A 25,475-nucleotide genomic window follows, 5' to 3' on the forward strand; every position below is an offset into this window, starting at 1 on the left:
CAACTTGGGTCATCATTCTTTACTCTGTAAAGTCCTTGTTTCATAAAAATCCTCCGTTGTCATGTTATGAGCAACGATCTGTGAAAAGAATCTGTGCAGCCATTATTTTTCTGTGTGTTTGAGTTAGGAAGCGCTTGTTTTCAATAACTCAACGTCCTGTATGATGTGCAATTTCTAAGCAGGTGGAACCCAGGATGTTGAGCTATTTACAACAAGCACTTCCAAACTCTAACACATCGAAAAAATAATCAATGCATGGAATTAATTGACAGAAAGTTGCTCATCACATGTTAACGGTGGATTTTTATGAAACAAAAACTTGACAGATACGAAGATGATAACCCAAGCTTTCCGTACAGCTGTAATATTGATGAGTTTATCGCTGTTTGATACAATCGGATAGGACGTTTCTGTTTCATGAAGGGGCTGTCAAGGGAGTGTATTGCAACTTAGATGCAGATATAGTTTATAGCATGTAAGTACATCAGTAGTGTACTCACTATGCAGTGTTCAACCTTTTTAAATTTTAAATTTTCTTCAAATGTAAAGTGCATTATGAATCAAATGTATTATTATTATTGGTTTCAAGGACCCCATTTGATACCATTTCTATCTTTGTGACTCCAATCTACACTGTGGATACAGACCCCTAAGGGTCCATTTGGTTCCTAACTATCAGTCATTTAACCTGGGAACCCCTCATAGACCCCCTCATGGACCCATGTCCCACCAATGCAATAAAGTATCAAGTCATATGATACAAATTTGACTTTCTCTCTTGTAATGGCATGTTTTCTGTGTGTTTTCAGGAGTTGGACCTGCTGGACAGTCAGAACACAGTTTATAAACTTATTGGGCCCGTTCTGGTGAAGCAAGATGCTGATGAAGCCAAAGCTACCGTTGCTAAGAGGCTAGAATATATTAACGGAGAGATGTGAGTTTCTTTTTCAGTTCTATTAAAACACATAATGAATTGACAACAATGTTTGTGTTTATGGTTGGGTGGAGAAATACACAGCCCTGTCACATGACTTTAATCCAGGGGTCTTCAACGTTTTTTCAGACCAAGGACCCCTTAGCTGAGAGAGAGATGAAGCAGGGATCCCCACTACATATTGGATTCATGATGTTAAATGTGTGTTTTCAGACATTTAACAACTTAAACCCTCAGTACCTTGTAAACTTGACCTTTGGATTGGTACTTGGTCTGCTCTTTTTCTCCCTCTGCACCAAACCTCTTCGCCGAAAATAGCCGATCTACAAGCTCACAACGCATAGCAGACATGTTGTGAGCTTATAGATGGGCTATTTTCGCCTAATTTTCGCCCCAGAATAGGGACGCGAGGGTTCAAGTGGTTAATGTGAAATAGAAAATAAAGTCACTATCACAGTGTCTCTGAGGACCCCCTAAGGGTCCCGGACCCCCTGTTGAAGACCCCTGCTTTAATCTATTTAAAGTAAACGCATCCAAATTCTAGGGTGATTAGCGATAACCGCCAATTTAGATTCGATGTAGAGGGGAAAAAAGGAGCGGACCTAGTATAGAGCCTTGGGCGACCCCGGTCAACTAAGTAGGTAATGTTTAACCCATTTAGACCTGAGGCCGATTCTAAAAACGCCTTCTAAATCCAGACTTTAAATATGTATTCAAAAATTACAAAAAAATTATGTTGCTATATAGGCTACTGTACATAGCAACAGGAACCCCAAAAGGGGTTCCCGTCTTGAAAGGTATAGTTACAAATAGGGGTTCTCGGCCAAAATAGGTTAAAGGGGAATGCTGCTCATGTGTGGAAATAAGAAAAAAATGTCCCTCCCTAAACTTCCTCTTTAGACGCTCAGTTTAGCTACAAAGGCAAGCAATGTGTTGAAGCTTTTCTTCGTGGTAGTTGTAAAGGTTTCTCTAATGTTCCTTTTGTTTTCCTGTCGGGCTGCAGTCAGAGGTACGAGACCCTTCTGAAGGACATGGAGAAGAAATCAGAAGCGCATCGAGAAGTTCTGTCCAGTCTGCAGCAGGAGTACCAGAGAGCACAGGGCCGCACCCCGGGCAAAGTGTGACGTCAGACATAGCTCACACACAAACACGCACACACACACACACACGCACGTATACACAGTTTGTATTACTATACTTGTAAAAGAGCACCAGAATTTTAGGAAGGCATTGAAATTAGCTGAAAATAGCCGGAAAATAGCAGATTGTCTATTTTTCAGCGCATGACATCAGCGCACAATTAAGTATTAAATATGGAAACCTCTGACCCCAACCCCTAAACCTAACCCCAAATGTCTCATCCTAACCCTTAACCCAACCCTGTAAGCCTAACTCCACAAATCACATTTAAACTTAACAACCAGTTCTCTTGAGAGGACCTGGGAAATGGTCCTCACAATGTGTATTTCTCAAATTCTCATATATACTTGTGTTGGGACATTTGGCCCTGACAAGTATAGTAATACAGTACACACACACACAGAAGATTCAGCAATATGTTAATTCCATTAATGTAGGATAACATGAAGCCCAAATTTGCCACATTTGCAGCAGTGCTTGTTTCTGTTTTCTGTTGTAAAAAAATAAAAGATCATTTCTTATTTAATACAAAAAATTATTTATTTCTTTTATATTCCTCCAACTGCTAACATTATTTTAACATGTTCCAGGTGGGGGGGGGAGAGAGATATGATGGATGGATGGACGGGTAGTTGCACTCAAAACATTCAGGACCACCATCAGTCCTTAGTTCCAGGGGGTTCCCAGCCAGATGTGTTAACATAGCATGATAAGCATCGCAATCAGTTTAACCCTAATTTATACTTAGGCTAAAAATATTAGAAAGATCTAGATGTGGAATCTTTACACAGCTTTTCACTTATGGGGTCCCTGGCACAAAATATTTTCAGATGTGGGGTCTGTGGCCAAATAAGTCAATACATTTCAAGAACCCCCAAATTGACGTGCCAAAAGTGTACTGTAGGGCCCATGGTCTCAATATTATGGTCTCTAAAGCCACCTATATGCCTGATAAGAACACTGGCTCAAAAATAAACAGAATAATTGGTTTGTCATTTTATGTATTTTGTCATTTGTAAAAATTTGAGACATTTCTGAAAAACAAATGCTAATAAACTAGCAAAACAAAAAAGGATTGCAGCAGCCTAGTCAAGTAACATGTACTCTCCTTGATGTGATGATGCAATCATTCACATTAATAAAGCATTTAACATTTCTATGTTAGAATTTGTTGACTTTTACACAAGTGCCAGAGATTGTCACCATGAAAGTGTGACTAAACTGAGGAAAACTGGTAGGCAAGTTTTCTCATGGGGACTGAGTGAAGTGACAAAGTGAACCTCTATACCGTATTATAGAGGTTCACTTTGTCACTTAACTCAGTTGTACTAATGGAATCAAATTGACCTGGTCCATTTGGTTTCATTTGTCTACTCTCAGAGTTACAGACCTGTAAGGGTCAAGGAACCCTGAAGGTCCCGGGACCCCACTTTGAGCAGCAATGTAAAGGACTGAGCTGAGGGGACAACCCTGAGGCACACCGGTGCTGAGTGTGCCAGTGTGATGGCCCAGTCTGACCTTTTTTTAAGGTCTATCGGTCAGAAAGCCATCATCCACAGACAAGAGAGGTTTGTATTCCTAATGTCTGCAGTTTGTGAACCAGTTTATATGGGGTTGTGGCCTTGTTTGTAATCGTTGTTAAACCATGGTTTCTGGTTAGAGAAGTCTTAAATCTGATTCTTTTGCTTACATTGTCAATTGTCCTCAGAAGCACTGATCAAGAAATTCATCGTTAACGAGCTTCAACTAACGATTGAAAAAAAAAAAAAAAAAAAAAACATCCCTAGTTCACCAGGAGTGCAAAAACAGCAGTGAGTCATGGTGTGACTTGGACCTTGAGGCCAGTTCACAAACAATGAACAATGTTTGTCTCTCTTTGAATGGAAGGAGTACTAAATGTCCTCTATTTGCAACTTTCAGGTATGTGGTCTGCAGTGGGGATTTTCAGTTTTGTATGACATCAGTCTAGACTAGAATCACAAGGTGAAACCACAAAGCTGGCTGCACTACCATGTCCTTCTATTTTCTTGCTTTTCTAAGTAAGAGAACATTTAGACACTAAAATTAAAGACATGTAATGAAGGTAGCTAATTAGTCTACAGTAGGCATATGCTATGGGTTGCATTGAAATTCCAAACACTGTTAGTCTTTTGAGCTACATGAAACTCCCTCCGTGGGGGGGGGTCTTTTCACCTTCTTCTTTGCAAGGGCACATACAGTTGTGCCACGGCCAAAGTCATTTGCAGGAGGTTTTTCTCCCTTGCTCTCTCCCTACTGTGCAGTTTGTCGGGGGAGAGTTGGAGCGTTCCTCCTCGCCCCCCTGTGGAGTGCTTGCGACCCGCAGGGCCCATGCAGGCCTACCCCAGCGTTGGCTGGAGGGGGCATGACTGACGTTTCGTTATTCCCCAAATGTATTGGAGAAAGATTGGACCTTACCCTGCCTCTGGAAAAGCATGAGCATGTATTTCTATTTGCTAACAGGTGCATGGGAATTGAACAACGTGTCCGTACACTGTATAATTAAACCCTGTGTCTGAGAGCGTACAAATGCTATCTTGATAATACTATTTTCTTTTTGTAGCAATCCACAGAATGTAAACGACAGTTTGTTGCCAGTGAAGTTTCGGTCAATGAGAGAGAGAGAGAGAGATAAGGATGGGGTAGGGGTGCAAGTGAGTGAGAGAATCAACTGATCCCCTTTTTTTAAAGTTGCCCTGATGGTGTTGCTATTATATTGATTATTTTATAAGGGTCCATTTGTACCCTATAGTATATTTGTACACTCTTTCTATTGCATTCTATTATCCTACTGAGTTAAATGGATTTTACACTGGACTCTGTCACTGGACACATTTGAAGATGATTTGAAGGCCCTCAAACTGAGGGCCTTCAAATGTGGCCTTGAAGTTCCCTGGCGCAGTTTTGGAAAAGGCGTTTTGCTTGGGAAATACATCCATCCAAGCAAAAGGCTACATGCAGGTGCATGAGATAACGAGCACCCGCTCACATGCTCTCTCGCGCCACACCCATTCGTCACTGACATTACGTTAACGCTGTTATAAATCTCTCAACCTGCAGAGGTAAGAATCTTAAATCAAAGACTGCGAGGTAAGTGGAGAGGGAAGAAATAATATTCTATTGGCTACTACTAGACTATTAATGAATATACTGTATTTATTTAAAATGTTGCATTTGCAGTGAACCTGTGATGTTAGGCTCTGTGTAACAATGCTGCAGTTACTCTAAAACCCCTTTCCCCCATATAAAAAAATATGTTTTTTATTTTATTTTATTTTTTAAATGTTATACTTTTTTTATTTACATTTTCAACAGGTTTGTGTCTGAGGTGCAGGATGCGGTCCATGGTTTCAGCCTTTTTTTTCATGCCCTTGATACTAACTGCTTATCCAGGTAAACTGTCTCTGATGTCCTCATATACAAACCTGTTTATGTTCAGTAACCATAAGGCTTGCATGAAACTTTAGATGCTGGGATAGTTCATATTACCTTAATTAATATCTAATATTTTTCATGATACCACAAACCCGTTAAGTACAGTTTCTGTACGGCATGACGAGACTTACTGTACAAGTTGGCAATATTGTATTATGTGAGAAAAATAATGTATTTGGTGCCCAACAGCTTTTACGGGGTGTCTTGGGTTATTGGCTGGCCAACAGCTCAACCCTGTGGGCGAGTTCTGTATAACACTCTGTCTGTTGTGTTGTGTGATGTAGTATACTTTTAATAAATACAGTACTTAGAAATGTACATTTTAGTTAAAATGTCGTGTCATTATTATTATATTACTAATTTGTTTTCCAAACTGTATCTTGTATATATTATTTTGAATGAAGGTGGCTTTTCAAGTCTACCAATAAAGTGGAGCTTCTTCCAAGACTCCAACTTCACAGAACCTGACCCAGGACTATGGGTGGAAGGCTATGTCCTGTATGTCCAAGGGACTTTAGAGGAAATGATGCCCCCAACAGGGGCTGTGCTCGTCCTGGTCAACGTCTGGACCCCTCACACCATCGACCCTCGTTCGCCAGAGCCCTGTGAACCTCCACTGGCCCTGCGAACCGACTTCATTCGAAACAAGTATGTCAGCCGATGCTTTCCACAATTGATTGAAAGAGAGGGTTGGAGTGTATGGTGGGGTACCAGCAGCTATAACGTGAAGATTCATTTTATTATTACTGTAGTTTAGTTAGTGTCTCTTTGTATGAATGTAAAATCCTTTAACCACTTAAAACCTGCTGTATATATACTTCATTGACCGGGGTCCTCCAGGCATCTATACTAGGCCCCCTTGCTTTTTCCCTTTACACCATATCTACGTCAATAATTCTCTTTGGGGAGAATAGACGATTTACAAGCTCACATGTCGACAATCGTTGTGAGCTTGCAGACCTGCTATTTTTTCTCAGAATACTGGGGACACTAAAGGTTCATGTGTTTTTAAATAAGAGAGAAAGACTGAAGGATAAAACGGCAGTGGTGGAAAGTAACTAAGTACATGTACTCAAGTACTGTACTTAAGTACAAATTTGAGGAATTTCACTGGAGTATTTCCATTTTTCTATACTTTCACTTCTATCTCAGACGCAAATATTGTACTTTTACTCCACTACAATTATTTGAAAACTTTAGTTACTAATTACTTTGTAGATTTTGATTATTATTACAAAAGCCCTATTTAAACTTTGGATATTTGAAAATAACCGATGTAGATCTGCTATTTTCAAAAGATTTTAATACATTTTAGACATGATAACTTTTGAAAAGGGACGTTCTGCATAATGAGTACTTTTACTTTTGATACATTTTGATACCAATACTTTAGTACTTTCACTCAAGTAAATTTTGATTACCGGACTTTTACTTAGAGTGTTTCTGCATGGCAGTTTTGATGCCATTGATGAAGTAAAAAATTGGGGTACTTTTTCCACCACTGTAAAATAGCGATAACATTTTTTCTGTCTCCAGGTGCCCTGTCATCCCTCAGGTGACACTGCTGGAGAGTGGCTCTTCCTACCGGGTTCGTTTCTCTGTCCTGTGGAGCCCAGGACTGCTTCCAGCAGACCTCAGACACGCCTTGCTTGTCTATGATGCTGAGCTGTGCGACCCGACAGCCTCTCCCTGTTCTCCTGTAAGTTACTCAGTATCGTGAAGTACCGTGAATGAATACACACACACGTAGATGTTTTTGAAGCCCTGGTTTGTGATTCTTATTCTCCTGTGTGCTTGTACTCCATTTACAGGTGTGCCCAAAGTGGACACGTGTCTTCTGTGAGTATCTATTTGAACCCTTTTCAGACCGAGAACGCATCTGTGTCATTTTTAAGATTTATTTGGGCTATTTTTTTTTAAATCGTGAAAATGGGTGCAAATCTTTGAATATCTTTTTATATCGCACATTTTTAACTCTGTTACAACTTCTGGGAGGTCCCTGGAACAAAATATTTTGAGATGGGGGGGGGGGGGGGGTTCCGCAGCCAAAATTCATATAATTTTGGGTGGTCATTGACATGAAAAGGTTTGAGAACCACTGATTATAGCAACATTTAAAAAAAAAACACTACGATTTAGAAGACATTTGTAGAATCCCCCCAGAAGCTAAGATTTGAGTTAAAAATGTTTGCTTTGAGTTAAAAATGTTTGCTTTAAAAAAAAATATATATATATATTCAAAGATTTGCTCAAACTTTCACGATTTTTCAAAAATAGCAGATCTACAAGCTCGTAGATCTGCTATTTTTGAATAGCCCAAAGAAATCTAAAATGACACAGATGCTTCCCCCGGTCTTAATGGGTTAAGAATGTGAAATGGTATGAAATACTGACAATGACATCCGATAAACGTTAGAGCATGCGGTTCCCAACCTTTTCTGGATCAGGGGCCCACTTGAAATTCTCGAAATTCTTCGTGGCCCACCCATCTGACCACTTAACACGGCAGCCGATTGGTCAGATGGGTGGTCCGTGTTGCATTTTCAGATCATGTTTTATTTTAATGATCGATCAGTCGATTGTGTTCTGGCTTTGATCGATGGAACCAACCTATACATCAAGTTCCTATCTATCAGTATCAACATTTTTCAAGGTATTAAAGTAAAATTACCTTGCCATTGTTTTATTTTATATTAATGTTAAATTATCATTTCAATGTTTGCCAGTTATTATGGGGCCCACTAGTTGGGGAATGGCTGTGTTTAGAGTGAACTAAATGCGTTTTCTCTCTTTGCGTTGGCGTCTTCAGGGCGAGGGGACAAGAAAGAACTGTAGAGGAACTGCACCCCTGCACGGTGGAGAGAGGGACGTGATGTCACCACGACCCAGTCGGCCCTGACATGGAGAATGACACACATAGGATTCAGCCACATTTTGATTTCATTACTTGTGATATCCTTGGAATATACCAGTAGTACCAGTCCAGGCCAGAGGGGGCATGTTGTGGTAGGTATAGGGCATAGCAGTGGCGGCCATTTTCTGGTTCCACTTCAAAATAGTCAATGCATTTTTCCCATTGACATTTCCAAAAATATTGATATCAATTCATTTAAGCCTAGAATCAAGCCATCCAGGGTCCTGGTGAATCATGACCATTAAACATTTTTTTCTGTGATTTTATTTTATTTTATATTTAATTATATGATATCGTCCTTTTTCAGTTTTTTTTTTTTTTTTCATAAATCAATGCTATTGAACGGTGGAGACCCAATTACATCTGTGTAATTTTTTTTTAAATAATAACATATGAAAAGTATTAAAAAGCGCCTCTGACGAAAACTCCTAACTCCATTGGACCCTCAAACTGTCTGTCAAAAACAAACAACTCCCCCCTCCTCTCAGGCTCTCGAGAAGCTCTGCTCTGTATGAGGCAGACAGGGAGAAGATTTTTCAATGCTTTTGGGAGAACATAAACTGGGAAGAGAAGAGAATGTATGTGCAAGGTTTGATAGATGTCACCCCAGTAAAGAAGAGAAGGGTGTCTTCACAAAGGTCATCTGCTCGTGTTTTCTTTTTAAATGTTAATGGACAGAGAATGAGTGTGTGCAGGAGTTTGTTTCAAACATCTCCAAGAGCTCAAGGAGATCATGCCAAAAGACTTTCACAGCTTTTATGACAATCTAAAGCACTAAGAAACACCCACCACACACACGCAACACACAACACACAACAGTGTGATAATAAAATGTTGATAGGTATATGATAGGTAAATTCAACTGTGGTTGTTATTGTTAGTGCAGTAGGCTACAGATTTGATAGGCTAAAGATTCTATTTTTCATGAATGTATTTTGTATTTATATGCCATTTTTTTTTATTGTTGGTGTGCCATGATCGCTTTTGTTAAATACATGATTGAGTATTGAGGCAGAATTGTTTGTTGCACTCAACTGTAGAAGAACAACAGTGGTAACAGTTAGATCCATGGTTGTTTACAATGCATGTTAAAATAAAAGTTGTTTAAGTACAGAATTCAGCTTGATCTATAGTATATGAGGATGGCGCTCACCATAAATAGCTGATCTCCAAGCTCACAATGCGTTGTGATGTGTTGTGAGCTTTGAGATCCATTGCCAGCTGTTCTTATCAATGATGGACAAAACCTCCTAACTCCACTTGCACTGGATTTGGGTAAAGTGGTGATAATATAATGACACATGCAAGTATCTGATAATATATAAAGTCACAATACCAAGTTTGATGAGGCAGTATTGCTTTGTTTTAAAAATATAAGGTTTTCTTCATTTTCTGAAAAATTGATATTTTGTTTTTCATTTCCTGAACAATTACCATTTTGGATTTAGCTGGTTCCGGCCGAACAGCAGAGATATACTATATTTAACAAGTAAGACGCGCGAACGCTGGAAGCGAACGCAGCTCGAAAATATTGTGTATTTACGGACTTGTAATCCGTGTTATTTCACTGTGATGAGAGGGGGGGAGAGAACATTGTGTGTGTGTGTGTGTGTGTGTGTGTGTGTGTGTGTGTGTGTGTGTGTGTGTGTGTGTGTGTGTGTGTGTGTGTGTGTGTGTGTGTGTGTGTGTGTGTGTGTGTGTGTGTGTGTGTGTGTGTGTGTGTGTGTGTGTGGTGTTGCATTTAAATCAGAGCATTGTCTAAATTCCTGCACTCTGGCGCCCTCTACATAGGTAGTGCATGCACACAGACAGACATACAGACATACAGACAGACAGACCCACAACCTGAGCAGGGTTACATAGTAAGCTCCACTTGGTCGGAGGCGCCTCTTCCGCGTTCGCAATAAATACCCTTTGTTTTGCCGTTTTCAAAAAGGTTTTTTCACAGAATCAAACGTTTTATTTGTATTTACTCCACAGTGCCCTCTACAGATTTTGGTTAATGGTAAGTTCAAATCCTCCAGATCTGTAGAGGGCACTGTGGAGTAAATAAAAATAATTTCCGTCTCGCTGACATATTTTTTCACTACTCTTGAGCACTCGCAGGGCAGTGGAATTCCTTGTACAAGCGCAGAGCGAGGGGTCTTCCAGGGCGTTAGAGGGAACTCACTAACGCTCTGAACCAGGGCTAGGTTTGGACCATAGAGTTAAAAATAAGGTTTGGACAATGGACACACCTTCCTGGTGCTTGCGAACCTGCCATTTTTTTAATGGCCTGCCCAACATCCGTGGCCCTTTTCAAGACGAAAATTTGACAAATAATTATAATTTCACAGTAATATTATTTATAATCATAATTTAAATGAGCTGGCTGGCTCAGTCAGTTTGTCAAGTGCCCTCCAACCTGGTTAACCTTGCAGCTGCAAACAAACTGACTTGAGTTGAGACTGGCAGCAAGCATATAAATTCACTCCCCCATCAATAAAGTGTTGCTTTTACACTTCACGTTGTGTGCAGATTAGCTACACAACTGACCTGAGATGTGTTCATTCCATGAGTTTTTGTTAGCTTAGCTTGCACAGAGTCAGGTTAATTGTTTCCACCTATTTCCAATGTGATAATTAAGTAAACTGGCTCCTGGCTGAAGCTGCGGAATCATTTCTCACTTCTTTGCTGCTGAAGCATGCATGTTATTAGGGGGGCAGGGTACCAACCTACAAGCTCACAACGCTCAGCTTTGCGAGCTTGTAGGTCGGCTATTTTCACAATATTTATCTGTGGAACCGAGTCAAACTAAATGTAATCCCTACAATTCCAAGTGCTTGTCAGGGTGGGGGGTCCCCAGTTCAAATATGATTATTTTGGGGGATCGTGGCCTGAAAAGGTTGAGAACCACTGGCCTACTACTAGTACTGATTAAGTTTAAAACAAGTAATGCACCATCCAGCTACCTAATCAGGTGTGTTTGGTGGAATGAAAGTGAGAATGATGGCCAATAGGCTACACATAGAGAAATGATTACATTATTTTTAGTCCCACATCATGGACTGAAGCTGTCAAATGAAAGTAGTTGCTTTGCCCTCATCTTAAAGTTATCATGTTAGGCAGTTTGTGGTATGATGCAGGAGTCAGAGGAGAGGGAGGTAATGGCAGTAATGACATGGGCCAAGTTATTGTGGATAATTATAATAATTACATCTAACACAATAATAATAATAATAATAATAATAATGATGAAAATGTGTAATATCCATTTAAGAGAACTCTAAAAGATATATGTATAGTCATTATTAGTATAATTTCTGTCATAGTAGAGATCCCAGTCGACCAGGTTCTCATGACTACTAGTTGGTTCTCATGACTACTAGTTTGCATACGCCTGATTTCTTTATACAGAGCCATTGTACCTAGAGGTGTGAAATCTGAAATCTTGTCTGTCTCATTATTGTGTTACGAGTGCCCCATCCAGATTCCTCTTGCACAAGGCCTAATAATTATAATTTAAGTTAACCATCCCACTGCCCAGCCCACAAAAAGAAAGAAGTAAGCCAGACAGTTACTGCAAAATACATTTATTATTTTTATCAGTGTAGTTACAATGTTAATACAGTGCTAGTATTTCTAGTAGTAATACTATGCTATTTCATTACAGCTACATATGTGCACTATAAAACTACAGCTTACATCCCATAATATACCGGTAGTTCTGTAGACACAGATAAATGCTCTATGCACGCTAGTGTGAAGGTTCCTTAATAAAACCAGTGGTTCTCAAACATTTTCATGTCAAGGACCCCCAAATTAATATGTATTTGGCCACGGACCCCCATCTGAAACTATTTTGAGCCAGGGACCCCCATAAGAGAACGTTTGTGTTGATTTTGTTCCCACATTTTCCACTCTCCACGTAGTGTTCCACAGTTACTGTTTTAGTCCACCCAAATCCTATCAAGATTTGAATCGATCAACCTCATCGATCGGCTATCAATATCCCGCAGTCTCATTGTATCTTTTGAACCACTTGAACCCCAGCATGCCTATTCTGGGGTGAACATTCGCCAAAAATAGCAGACCGGCTATTTGATGTAGATCGGCTATAAGAGATTTGGTGAGGAAGAAAGCGGTCAAAGTACAGTCATAACTCAAGTCCAGTTCTAGAGGGTTTAAGTGTTGAAGAGGATTACAGAGACGGACATGGAGTCATCTAAACTTCTAAAGGGTTTTTATGATGTCTGAAGTTTTAAGACAGTGAAAAACGTCCATGTCAAGGAACCCCAAATGGATACATATTTGGCCATGGACCGCCATTTGAAAAGATTTGGTGCCAGGGACCCCTATAAAATTCAGATACTATGTCTGGTAGTTTGACATGACTTGGTTCACTCTGGTTCTTGCCCTTTAAGGGGTCAGATGGGTGACCGGCCGCGTGCATTTTCAGAGCATGTTTAATGATCAATCAATCGATTGTTTTCCAGCTTGGATCAGTCTAACTAACTAATTAAATAACTTTATGTGGCGGCCATAGCTGAATGAGTAGGAAACAGAAGGTCCCAGGTTCGATTCCCGGGTCCCGGCTATGTGTCGTGGTGTCCATGAGCAAGACATGACCATGTTCATGCTCCTCCCCACGAGCGCTCAACAGAACCAAATGATGTGGTCAAGATTTTAAATATCATACAAATCTTTTTGTTTTGCCAAGTATTTGGGGACGCTCTTGCAATATCCTCACGGGCCACCCTTGGGCCCCGGCCCACAAGTTGGGAACCGCTGCTGTTAAGTAGCCCAGGAAGGTACACAAACCTGGAGAGAACATTTAATACTTATACACTACTATTACTCCACAAAATGTCAGTTCACTTGCAATTAAAACGCTGTACAGTTAATAAACACATTAGGTGTAAAGACTTTACAGACAGTTAATGTAATGTTCTGTCTGTAATTGCAGAAGAGCGCATTAAAAAAATATGTCAGACGAAGCTAAGCGTACAGTCTGTTTGTTACACTCAAGTAGAAAATAGAGAAAGAGAAAAATACTCTTGGTATGGAATGTTAAAAGAGTAGTTCACCCAAAAAATTACTTATTTTCTATCAATTGCACACCCCATGAAGTCTTGAATCCATGGATTTATTTTGGTTTTTGTGGCATTCCTAAGCCAATAATTTGATTCCCGTCTCCTACCGGCTAATGTATCCGGTAGGAGACACAAAGCAGATTATTTGTGTCTCCTACCGGATACATACCCGGTCATCAAATTATTGGCTTAGGAATGCCACAAAAACAAAAATAAATCCATGAATTCAAGGCTTCATGGGGTGTGCAATTGATAGAAAATAAGTCATGTTTTGGGTGAACTCCTCCTTTAAGTATCAAACAATACACAAATACTGATTGTAACAGCTTATGTGGATAAAATACATCAAAGCACATGTATGCTGAGGGAACAGTAATGATACGGACCTGTGAAGAAAACACTGAATATCGTAAATATTAATATAATGTACACAAGCCGGTTGATGGCACATTTCATCTGCACACATTGAATACATCTGTATCTGAATACATTGTGTCTTTTATGTGCAGACAACTTACAGCAGTGGTGGACAGTAACTAAGTACATTTACTTGAGTACTGTACGTAAATGCGTATTTGAATATTTTATTTTTGGAAACTTATGTTATGATTATACTTATAGGCCTATACTTATGGCAACTACATTTCAAAGACAAATATTGTACTTTTGACTCCACTACATGTCTAGGAAGGGACCCCGAGACCCAAACCTACAAAAATACATTATGAATTAACCACTTATAAGAACTATTTCAAAAATAGTTAAGATAGACGATCTACAAGCTCACCGCGCATCGTGATCTTGTATGAATGGATTGCGAGGCATCAGCTTTGATAAGACAAATTCCTTAGAAAAAACGGATGCATCTACCTTGACATAGTAAGCGCCCCCCCCCCCCAACGCAGGCCTGTTAATTAGTCAATTACCTGTTTTCACGTAAGTGTGCTTATCACTGTATGTCAGAGAATGTTACCAATAAGTGCTTTCCCAGCAAATAGCATTATAATACAAGCACAATTATATAAAAAGAAAATATCTCCATTCAGTAAAATGCTGAACCTTTGAAAGGATAATGCAGATTTTAAATGTGGTATGCTACTTATTAACCCACCTAAAAGGAAAAGAAAACAAACGAAAAAAAACAAACAGGCTTATAGGACAAAAAGTGTACCGGAAAAGACAAATACAATCACAACAAACTACCTTAGAAGTTTGGATCAAATGGAAAGCTTTTCCACGGTCATTGTCCAGTGTGTTACCTGTTTGATTTTACATCACTGTCCAGTGTGATGTCATCATTGTCCAGTGTGTTACCTGTGTTTGTGTAACCTGGTGTCAGCAGGCTTTCCACACGGGGGAAGCCTGGTTTTCATTCAGAACTGACGTGTGTGTGTGTGTGTGTGTGTGTGTGTGTGTGTGTGTGTGTGTGTGTGTGCGCGTGTGCGTGTGCGTGTGTGTGTGTGTGTGTGTGTGTGTGTGTGTGTGTGTGTGTGTGTGTGTGTGTGTGTGTGTGTGTGTGTGTGTGTGTGTTCTAGAAAGTGGTTTCTGGTTGCTGCCACGTTGTTTTTTTCCCCACCTGAATGCCAAATGGATTAGTCTCGCCAGTCGTGCAGAAGTGAGTTGATCCCAGACGTGTGTTTGTAACATCACTATATCCGGTGTGATGTCATTACTGTCCAGTATGATGTCATCACCATCCACGTGTCCACACACCCGACCACCTCATCACATTGTCCCAGACAGCTACTTCCTGTCACAAGATGACCACCGGGTCCAGAATACCGACGCTCCCATTTGGCTGGTGAATGGCGAACTGTGTCTATAGTACTGTATGTGAGGGGGTTAGTAAACGGTCATACTGTGTGTCCACTAGGTGGCCTCTGATGGCTCTTTTCCACTACGAAGGGTACAACCCAGAACCTTCCAGAACCTGTGACGTTCTGTGATGTTCGTTTTGTTTACGTTTCCATGAAAACCAGATCCATTCCTGAAGGGGGAGGTACGTCATAAAATAAAAAAGTCATAAAAAAAAGCGGAAATAGCCGATCTACAAGCTCACTACGCATCGCCTCCTGACACGTTTTCAGCTTGTAGATCACTGGTGTAAGTATAAGTTCTGGGTTCCCAGAACATAAGGGTTAGTACCACCTCCTGAGCAGGGCCCAAATTAGGTTCTGAGAACCTTATCTGAAACCGAGCTGTAGCGTCAGGGGGAAACATCCTGAATCCGTGGAATAAGTTGCACTGCACGGTTCACTTAGTTCTTGTAGTTGAAAAAAAAAGCCTTGAGTCTCAGGGTGAATCCCAGAGTCTCAGGTTGAATCCCAGAGTCTCTGGGTGAATCCCAGGCTCCTTTAACACTGGCTGGTCTTTTCTGGGCAAATGGATTTGTCTTGGACTGCACCGCCCTGCTTCTCCCTGCTGGGGGCGCTCTTTTTCTTGGGGGCGCTCTTTTTCTTGGTGGTGCTTTTCTTGCTGCTGCTGCTGCTAACGGCACTCTGCAGGTGGCGCTGTCGTTCTACGCTGTGCCACATGCCGTAGCCGAAATAGATCAGGAAGCCTGATGGATGGATGAGAGAACTGTTACCCTCAATATCCATAGAAGACAATTACCAACATAACTGAATATTTAAAGAGGTGGTGCCATGGTTTTGCACTTTTTCAGTTTTTCATGTGTCTATGAGGTTGATAGAACTTCATTAAGCCCCCTGGTGGTGTTTTTGTGGTGTTTTATGTCTTCTCTGACTATTTTGAGTCCACATAAAAACATAATTTTAACAATTTCTGTACACTTTTTTGAAAAAAATCTTCCTCCTAGTATAACCATAATACCTGATGATTATGTTTTAGGGGGGGGGGATCACTGAAAATCACGGCACCCCGTCTTTAACCATCATAACAGACGATTTCTGTGTGTCTGTCTGTTAGCAAGGCTGCCCTGAAGATTATGACAAGGTCAAGGTCACAGTCAAGGTCTTTTAGCACAGTGGTTCTCAAATATTTCCACGTTAAGGACCCCCGACAGTGACGGTATGCTACATAGGGCGGGATTGGATGAGCGGGATTGGAACCCACGCACAGGGCATTTCCAGACCACTCACCCACTGCCATCCACACAGAGAAGCGTATCCATGTGTCTCCACTGAGCTGCACCATCAGGTAAATGTTGACAAATACACTCAGGATGGGCAGGAACGGTAGGAGGGGAACCTGTTGGTGGAAGTTTGGAAAATCATCACAATAAAATATGACAATATCAATATCAAGGCATTTGGTCAAGAATATTTCGATATTGTCCATATGGCCCAGCCCTAGCAAAGAGCACTAGAAGAGTAGGGAGACCCCCTCCAACAACTGCAATTGCGTTATTTGTATTGCATTAACATAGTCTACCTACGAGGTTAAAATATCCTTTGATTCACAAACTAGAAAAGCGTGCTCCTCTGAGCGGAGCGGGCCTACCCAGGGCCCGCAAACAATGGAAGTCAGTCATAGTCATAGCCAATTGGAATGGAATATGGAATATCTGACATCTAGATCACGTGATTCCAGAAGGTTTGGGCGAAATCTGCATAGGAGTACTAGCAAAAAGTGTGTTTTGAAGAGGTTCTTCCTTGGCCTACTGGGACAGACAGGAGCAAGAAAGGAACCACTGCGATAGAGTATAACTCACTGAGGAATAAACTGAACTCGATCCAACACAATTAATACACGTATTAATACGTATTAATACACACTGAGACATTGCATCAGGAAGGAAGCCTGTACGCACCATGAAGGAGACCTTGTTGCTGGTCTGAGGCTGCCTGCAGATGAGGGCAACGCAGCCGCTGAAGATCATCATACACACCCCCAACGCTGCCAGGATCCACAGCTCCAGACCCAGGATAGAGTAACCATGATATGTGGTCAGATAACTGATCACACACACCGCCGTCACTGTGGAAGGTTACAATACATTAGTGGTTCTCAAACCTTTTCACGCCAAGGACCCCCAAATTGGTATTTATTTGCTGCACGGACGGACCCCCATCTGAAAACGTTTCGTGCCAAGGACCCCCAGAAGTAGCCTGGTAAACCCCCCTCCCTCCGGAAATCTCATTTGCATTTGGTTTCAGGAAGGAGGGTCTGGGATTGCTCACAGAGTAAAGCTGCCCGAACCACTGCGCATACGAACCAATCAGCGGCTGCTAGGGGCGGGATCATCCAATCACCTGCCTAGTAGCTTGAAAAAATGAAACTCCGTTTGTCATCGATTCTGCGCCCGGAGTCTCAGATGCAAGTACGCTGTGAAACAAAATGTGTGTCGCAAGCTTCTTCCATTTGACGGAGTGAGGTTACCCCAGAAGCAGCACGGCACGAAGTGACACGCTGTGAGCTTGTAGATCAGCTATTTTTTAATAGCCAACCTATAAATGGATAGAGTGGTTAAAATGATTGTGATGCTGTATTAACATATTTTGCTGGGGACCCCCTGGAACCCCAAGGACCCCTGGGAGTTCCCGGACCCCACTTTGAGAACCACTGCAATACATGCGTTTCATCAAGGGACACGTTGTACGTTTGTAGATCGGCTATTTTCACCAAAGATATTTAGTGTAGAGCAGTGGTTCTCAACCTTTTCTGGAGCAGGGCCCACTTGAAAATCTTGGGTGGGCTGTGTGTATTTTCAGAGCATGTTTATCTTAATGATCAATCAATCGATTGTGTTCCGTATAAATGGAACTAATCCAGCATCACAAAAAAACTCTAATTTCTTATATTAATGTTATATTATCAATAAATCTTTGTGTTTTACCAATTATTTGAGGGCCCATTTGCAATGCCCTCACGGCCCCCAGGTTGCATACCACTGGTGTTGAGTGAAAAAGAATGGTGGCCTAGTATAGAGCCTCGGGGGACTCCATTCAACTAAGTATATTAGTGTTTTAACGCTTAACCACTTAAACCCCAGCATACCTATTGTGGGGAAAGCTTTCACGGAAAATAGCAGATCGACAAGCTCACAATGCGTCGCGTTGTGAACTTGGGACGCATTGTGAGCTTGTCGATTGGTTATTTTCTGCAAAAGCTTTCCCACAATAACAGAAAACTGAAAATACAGAGCCCTGAGGGACTCCAGTCAACAATATAGTGGTTAAAGGGATAGTTCACCCCAAAAAAAACTTTTTCACCCCATGGAGACTTGAATTCATGGTTATTGTTTTGTTTTTGTCGCATTCCTAAGCCAATAATTTGATGACCAGCGGACCGGTAGGCAGCGGTTCCGGTAGGAGAAACAAAGGAGACTCTTTGTGTCTCTTCCCGGAACCGCTGCCGGTCATCAAATTATTGTCTTAGGAATGGGACAAAAACTAAAAAATATCCATGAATTCAAGTCTCCATGCGGAGACTAATCGATAGAAAAAAAGTCATTTTCGGGGTGAACTATCCCTTTAAGACCTGGGACACCTATTCGTTGTTATACCTTTCAATCCGGGAACCCTTTTTGTAACATTAGCTGTTGCTATATAGCAACATATTTTCTTTTGACATTTTTTTAATTAAAATCTGTTTCCCTGAAAACTTAGGTCAGGATTTAGAAGGCCTCAGGTCTAAATGGGTTAAGGATGCTAGGGGATGATGTTGCGTACCCAGCACGCAGACACAGTAGTTGACCAGTGAGGAGGAGTGTTCTGACGGCGCGAGGGGCGGGTGGAAGATGGACTGTAGGGCGGAGCCTCCGTCCTTCATCATGTTGAGGTGCGACTCGGACTCCGTCAGGTCCGACTCGCCCACGCCAGATGCCAGGAAGTCTTTCTCTCCGTTGCAGCTCCGCTTCTCCATGAGGGGGCCGTCTGGCTGATACCTGGAGGTTCATCAAGTACATCATGTAAATGATATTCTTAGCGGTTATTCTATCCATTACTTTTTTGTTAAATCGAATAATCAAGATTTATTGTTTTGTTTATGATATATCAAGGAATCAACATGAAGAAAAATCTAAGTAATCCACTAAATAGGTTATTTTGATAAACCACTTAAGCCCTATTTAATAATTTGTTGTACAGCAGTGTCCCTAAATAGATAGCAGATCTACAAGTTCACAATGTGGCACAAGTCTTCAGGATCTTCTATTTTGGCTATTTAAAAAAAGATTTGAAATGTTTTAATTACCCCCAAATTGATTGTTCTTATTAAAATTGATTACTTTTTATAATCGATGAAATCAAATTAGTTCAATAAAGTGTTGCACCCCTACATATAAATGTAATATAAGGTTGTTTATGGAACTATAGAGGGCTTTATACCGTACGGTACGTCGTACAATAGGGTTCCTACAATGGTTCCATATGGAGCCTTTAGGTTGTGTAACTAAATTCAGTGTAACGATAGTTCATGTAGACACGGAAGGCAGAATGTTTATATACTTCATTCACACTCCCCGGACCCCCCATTCGCTAACAAGCTTATTCAGTTGTACTCCTTTAAGGCATACGTTCAACCCCTTGTCATTCTCATTTGCTACAAGCTAACTCACTCACGCCCTCATACCCACAGTGCATCTCAGGCGGTTCATTTAAGCAGCCTCTGTTCTCTGTTCATTCTATGTGCTTGGCTGTCAGTGCCGGTTGTACAGATGTAGGTTTTCAAATTTTCAAATTCCTTGGTTGCTGAACCAATGCATTTTGCTAGCTGCTGCGAGCTGTCATCTGCTGCTTATCTACGCTTTGTGTGCTGCTCTATGATATTTTGGTGCTATATGAGATGATTTTGCTAATGATGCTGACTTTTACCACTGCTACAGCAGCCAATGCTTCTTCTATTATTGCTGCTAACACTACTGTGCTCATAGCTTAAGCTAACATAGCATGCTTGCTGCCATGTAGAAGTTTGGAATTGTTGTAGCTCAAAGCTAATACAGCATGCTTGCTGCCAATGTACAGTAGAAGCTTGGTTGTAGGCTACTCCCTTTTACCATGTGGAAAGCTGGAATTGTTTGTAGCTTAAAGCTAACATAGCATGCTGCTGCATGTAGAATCTTTGTTTGTTATACAGCACTGCACAGTTAACATAGCATGCTTGCTTCCCATGTGGAAAAATCGAATTGTTTGTAGCTTAAAGCTAACATAGCATGCTTGTTGCCATGTAAAAGCTTTGATTGTTTGTTCAACACTGCACAGTTAACACAGCAGACTTGCTTCCCATGTAGGCTACTCCCCTTTACCTCATCAGGTAATGAAACTTGGCTATTTTAGATTATTATTATTATTATTATTGTTTGCTTAAGGTATAGAAGTAATGGAGCTATTTTTGGGCCAAATCTTTTTCCAAAATAAGTACTGCTTCTAAGTTCTAATGCTGTTCTGCTGAGGCACTCTTGACTCTGGGAATACCCACAATGGTGCAGTGCTATCTAGTTGGCTCTGAAGCTTCAAGCAGAGCTTCCAACAGTTGTATTGCTACTGCTTGCTCAAATGATTTTATAATATGTTTATACTTATCAAGGCTGTCGTAGACAATCAGTGTGCAACGGGGCATAATATAAGAAGTCAAATTCAGACATGTACTCAAGCCAGGATAGGAAAACACAGCATGTGTATCAAATCAGTGTTGCCATGTCTGCTTATTATAAGTGACTTTGGGATTGTGTTCTGTAAGTCACAGCAAATATGATTACTAAACAGTGTTCATGTGAAGGAACCCCAGATTCATATGTAATCATGGTGCAAAAAATGTTTAATATTCTAAACATTTGTTTTGCGACTTGTTTTTATAGACTTGGCCGCTTGTTTCTCTTACAATCTGGCAACACAGCGTGGTGGTGTCACGTGACTACTCCTTGGGAGTAATCAGGAAGTCTCATACAATACAGCAATGCATCTTGGGTACTGTAGTCTATGCAACTGACAGTCATATCATGGGGATCAGTTCAATGCTACCGTGTGAGAGAATAAGGTGAAAGGGTAAGGGTGTTTTCTTTCTTAACTGGTCATGTGCAGGCATTATGGCAGTGTAACTGTCATGTTAAATAGGTACACAACTATCATGGGATATTCAAGTTAATTTAATCCACTCAGTGAAGCTGTTATTTCTGCATTCCTGTTCTATTCACTTAATTAACGCTCAAGTTCAGGTAACTATAATGTGGGTGGATTAGTTTGCAGATGCTTAAATAGATAATTACTTCATGGTGGATTTAGAGTCTTGTGAAATGGGGCGATTGCTTCAATTGTAGTGGGTTGTCCTCCAGGGGGTGCCATTTAGAGGGCAAACAAAGGTTAATCTGATTCTCAGATGCAGGTGGATTCATTAGTGCACTGAAGCTAATTTGCACGTTACTTCACTTTTAGCTAACCATGTCATTGTAAAGGGATATTCATTGCTTGAATTCACACTGCTTCTGTTTTTCGTTTCATGATTGACTGCTATTATGGTGATCCAAGGCTTTTGATGGCATGACCTTCTTTCCATCACGGATGCCGGGAAGGTTCAGGTTGGGTTGCTGTTAGTTCTAAAGTGCGAGCTACTGATTCTACTACTTTAAAAAAAAGCTATTGTTAGCTGTCTGTCTATTTGTCTACCTCCACACTTATTGAGGTCAGAACAGGCTCTAATTGATTCATTAGGTATAATTGGTTGTGTTTTATATTAATGAAGCATTGATGTTATGCTATTTTAAAGTCCAAGGTTTATCAGATAATGTAAGGTCATTGTAAATTAAAAGGATTGTGGAAGTATTTGTAAGATTGGTTGATGGTATGGCACATACTTTCACCCGGCTGTATTCCACCATGATACCATTCGTAGTAGTATTATATTTTTGTATTTGTTGTGGTCTCTTGGAGTACATTAGGGCCAAAAGATCTAAATGGGGTTAAAATAAAAGGCTTATCTGTTAATACTGCCTAGCTGCTCAAGTTAAAGGTAGCTATAATAGGTTGAATCATTCGGTTCAAATAAAATAATATGGATAGTTTGCTGAGGCTTAGCTTGATTATGCTCTGGTTGCCACCAAGTTCAATTCGAGCTGTATTCAAGGTCATTGTTCTTAAATTGTGATAGTTATTTGGGCTGTTGTATATCATTATGTAGCATTGACACCGTACTGCTATTCAAGTCAAAAGCTTAACAGGTAATGTGAGGTAAGGATTGTAGTATATGTAAGAAGGGTTAATGGAAGTAGTTTGGAAGGAGAGCAGATAATGGTAGCTATTTCTATTCATTGTGGATTGAAGCTTGTGAATGGGGTGATTGTTTTAACTGTAATTATCTCTAGGGGGTGCCATTTAGAGGGCATACAAAGGTTAATCTGATTCTCTGCTGCTTCAATTCCTATCAGCATTATGGATTGGATTCATTGTTTGATGAGCTAACTTGCATGTTACGTTCACTTTTAGCTTAAACATGTCTTTGTAAAGGGATATTCATTCATTGCTTAAACTTATTCTGCTTCTGTTTTATGTTTCTTGAGCAACTGCCCATTATGGTGATCCAATTCTGACGATGGCATGAACTTCTGTCCATCATGGATGCTGGGAAGGTTCAGGTTGTGGGTTGCTGCCGGTCTTCATAACTACTGCAGCGATATGGTCATTGCCGAGCAGTTCTCAAGATCACCTTGGTGGTATAACTGGATCTACTTCTGCTGAAGTCATGAGAGGCAGGTCATCATTAATCAAATCTAAATTTATTCTGGTTCAAGCTTACTGAAAGCCATGTCGGTTGCTCACTGCTTGATCTGTGTAACCCACTCACACTGATGTTCTAAAGGAAACGGCGTCCATAAAATCCAGGCGTATGTCAAATGGTATGGATCGTTTAATGATCTCGGACATTTAAGTATTCTGGGATGGTTGCTTTATATTGAACTTATTACATGGGTGTTTAAATCGCTTCATTCTATGTTGGGATTGTGATAGTGAATTTTGTGAAAAGTTAATGCATGATTTGACTCAAAAGTAGCTTTGGATCACTCGGCTCATGTGTTGATGAACGCAGCTAGTTGCGAGAAGTTATGTAATTACTAAGCGGAGGAAAGAATCTTAACTAATGTAGATATTATTTGGAAGCAGTTTCTATCAGTATCTTATGGGTTTCTTAGATGTGGGGAATACATTTCTTGCACTGAAAGCTTTAACCCCTTGCATGACATTTCCATTCCTGTCTTCTCTTTCAGTCACATGTTTCAATTCCTCTTAAGCACTCTAAATCAGTTCATTATTCTTATGGAATATCAATTATTGTAATAACTGATACCGCTTTATTCTAATGGAATATCAATTATTGTAAGAACTGATACCGCTTTTGTCCGTTCTCTTCTATGTCTCGCTACCTTCAACGGCGGTTAAATTCTGGGGGAGATGAACCTTGTTCGGATGTTGGGAGGGCCATGTCAAGGCTTGGTTCGCTGCCAGGAAGCAGGATGCCTTCAGATGTGGACTTGCCCCAAGTTGTTCACTCCTTTCGGATTGGTGTTGCAACTCAGCAGCATCTTTGGTTCCATCATTCACACTGAAAGCCATGGGTCGTTGGTCATCTGCTGCTTATGAACGTTATATCCGTTAAATACGGATGAAATTCTTTCAGCTCAAAAGCATGAGTGTAAATGTGTAATCAATTATGGAATTAAGTCAGGAGTTGCATAATTGATGTCGTATGGTTAAGTAATTGCTCCTGCCAGAGCGCAGGTTGGGGGTCAGGTAAAACACTATAGCATCGGTCGTGTTATGGTCTCACGTAGGCTATAGTGTGGTATTATGATGTTATGGTAACTTTTATAGTATAGCTTGGTCTTCATATGCTTCAGTGGTTTAGGTTGGTAGGCACGGTTAACCTAAGGTATTGGTCGTGTTTGGTCTCACGTATATCTTAATGTGGTAGGCTTAGATAGGTAAATTTATAAGCATTGGTTGTGTTGGGTCTCACGTCTGCTTAATGGTGGTTTAGATGGTAGGTTTAGATGGGTAATTCACTAAATAGTGTATTCCTTCTATATCAGGTCACCGTTCGGGCGAGCGGGACTTGCCTAAAGGGTTCGCATTGCTGCCATCATATAGAAGGAATTAGACATTGCTGTCTATACACATAGTTATTCATAATTTCATAGTTTATTTCCTTTAACATCAGAACACAGTAGTGTTTTGCCAAATGTGCATCTAATAGTTGCTGCTGGCGCAGAATGTCGGCTTTTAGATGTGAAGGGCATCTTCGGTATGCATTTAAAGGAAATGTGTCATCGCTGACACTCACATAGTTAATTCATGTAGCATATTTCATTTATATCAAATGGATTTAAATGAAATTGCGTCACTTTGATGCTTTAACTGATAAACTCTCATATAGGTTAAGTGTGGCTCTGTAGTTGCTCACTGCAAGTGAGCGCGTGTTGGGGGTTGTGATTGAATGATCTGTGACATGTTTGCACAGGAATCTGTAATATCACATGAGCAGAGTCACACTGCCAAACTTGAATGCAATATCATTGCATATATGGTAACGGTTATATGTTAATAAATGGTTAATGGTTTATTACGGTCTGGTTATTTCTGAGCTGAAGTGTCTAAATGAAATTCAGTGTAACGATAGTTCATGTAGACACGGAAGGCAGAATGTTTATATACTTCATTCACACTCCCCGGACCCCCCTCGCTAACAAGCTTATTCAGTTGTACTCCTTAAGGCATACGTTCAACCCCTTGTCATTCTCATTTGCTACAAGCTAACTCACTCACGCCCTCATACCCACAGTGCATCTCAGGCGGTTCATTTAAGCAGCCTCTGTTCTCTGTTCATTCTATGTGCTTGGCTGTCAGTGCCGGTTGTACAGCTGTAGGTTTTCAAATTCCCTCCACCTCCCCGGCCTCCTCCCTATGGCTTTTAGTTCATATTGTTATTGGTTGATTCTGTGTACTGTGGTTCTATGGATATACTATGATTCTGTGTATTGTACTGTGCTTCTATGGATTGTACTATGATATGT

General features: G+C 40.6%; 3 protein-coding genes across 4 annotated transcripts in view; 2 read left to right on the forward strand and 1 right to left on the reverse strand.

Annotated features, from left to right (window-relative positions):
• The window catches only part of pfdn6 (prefoldin subunit 6), a 4,044-nt gene extending 1,847 nt beyond the window's left edge, over nucleotides 1-2,197 (forward strand). The window contains exons 3-4 of the mRNA XM_080416393.1: nucleotides 810-934; nucleotides 1,938-2,197. Of these exons, the coding sequence (XP_080272519.1) occupies nucleotides 810-934; nucleotides 1,938-2,058 (246 nt within the window). The 3' untranslated portion in view covers nucleotides 2,059-2,197. The remainder of the gene's footprint in view (nucleotides 1-809; nucleotides 935-1,937) is intronic.
• The window catches only part of fgf20b (fibroblast growth factor 20b), a gene marked incomplete at its 5' end in the record, with an annotated part of 338,476 nt that overhangs the window by 157,326 nt on the left and 155,675 nt on the right, over nucleotides 1-25,475 (forward strand). The gene's annotated exons all lie outside the window — the stretch shown is intronic.
• The window catches only part of slc7a2 (solute carrier family 7 member 2), a 33,467-nt gene continuing 19,988 nt past the window's right edge, over nucleotides 11,997-25,475 (reverse strand). For both annotated transcript variants that reach the window (XM_080417010.1, XM_080417009.1), the window contains exons 10-13: nucleotides 19,147-19,361; nucleotides 17,286-17,452; nucleotides 16,615-16,723; nucleotides 11,997-16,073 (exon numbers count right to left, since the gene is read on the reverse strand). In XM_080417010.1, the coding sequence (XP_080273136.1) occupies nucleotides 15,868-16,073; nucleotides 16,615-16,723; nucleotides 17,286-17,452; nucleotides 19,147-19,361 (697 nt within the window). In that variant the 3' untranslated portion in view covers nucleotides 11,997-15,867. The remainder of the gene's footprint in view (nucleotides 16,074-16,614; nucleotides 16,724-17,285; nucleotides 17,453-19,146; nucleotides 19,362-25,475) is intronic.

Source organism: Gymnoscopelus braueri, assembly GCF_963280865.1.
Source record: "Gymnoscopelus braueri genome assembly, chromosome: 20".
Lineage (NCBI taxonomy): Eukaryota > Metazoa > Chordata > Actinopteri > Myctophiformes > Myctophidae > Gymnoscopelus > Gymnoscopelus braueri.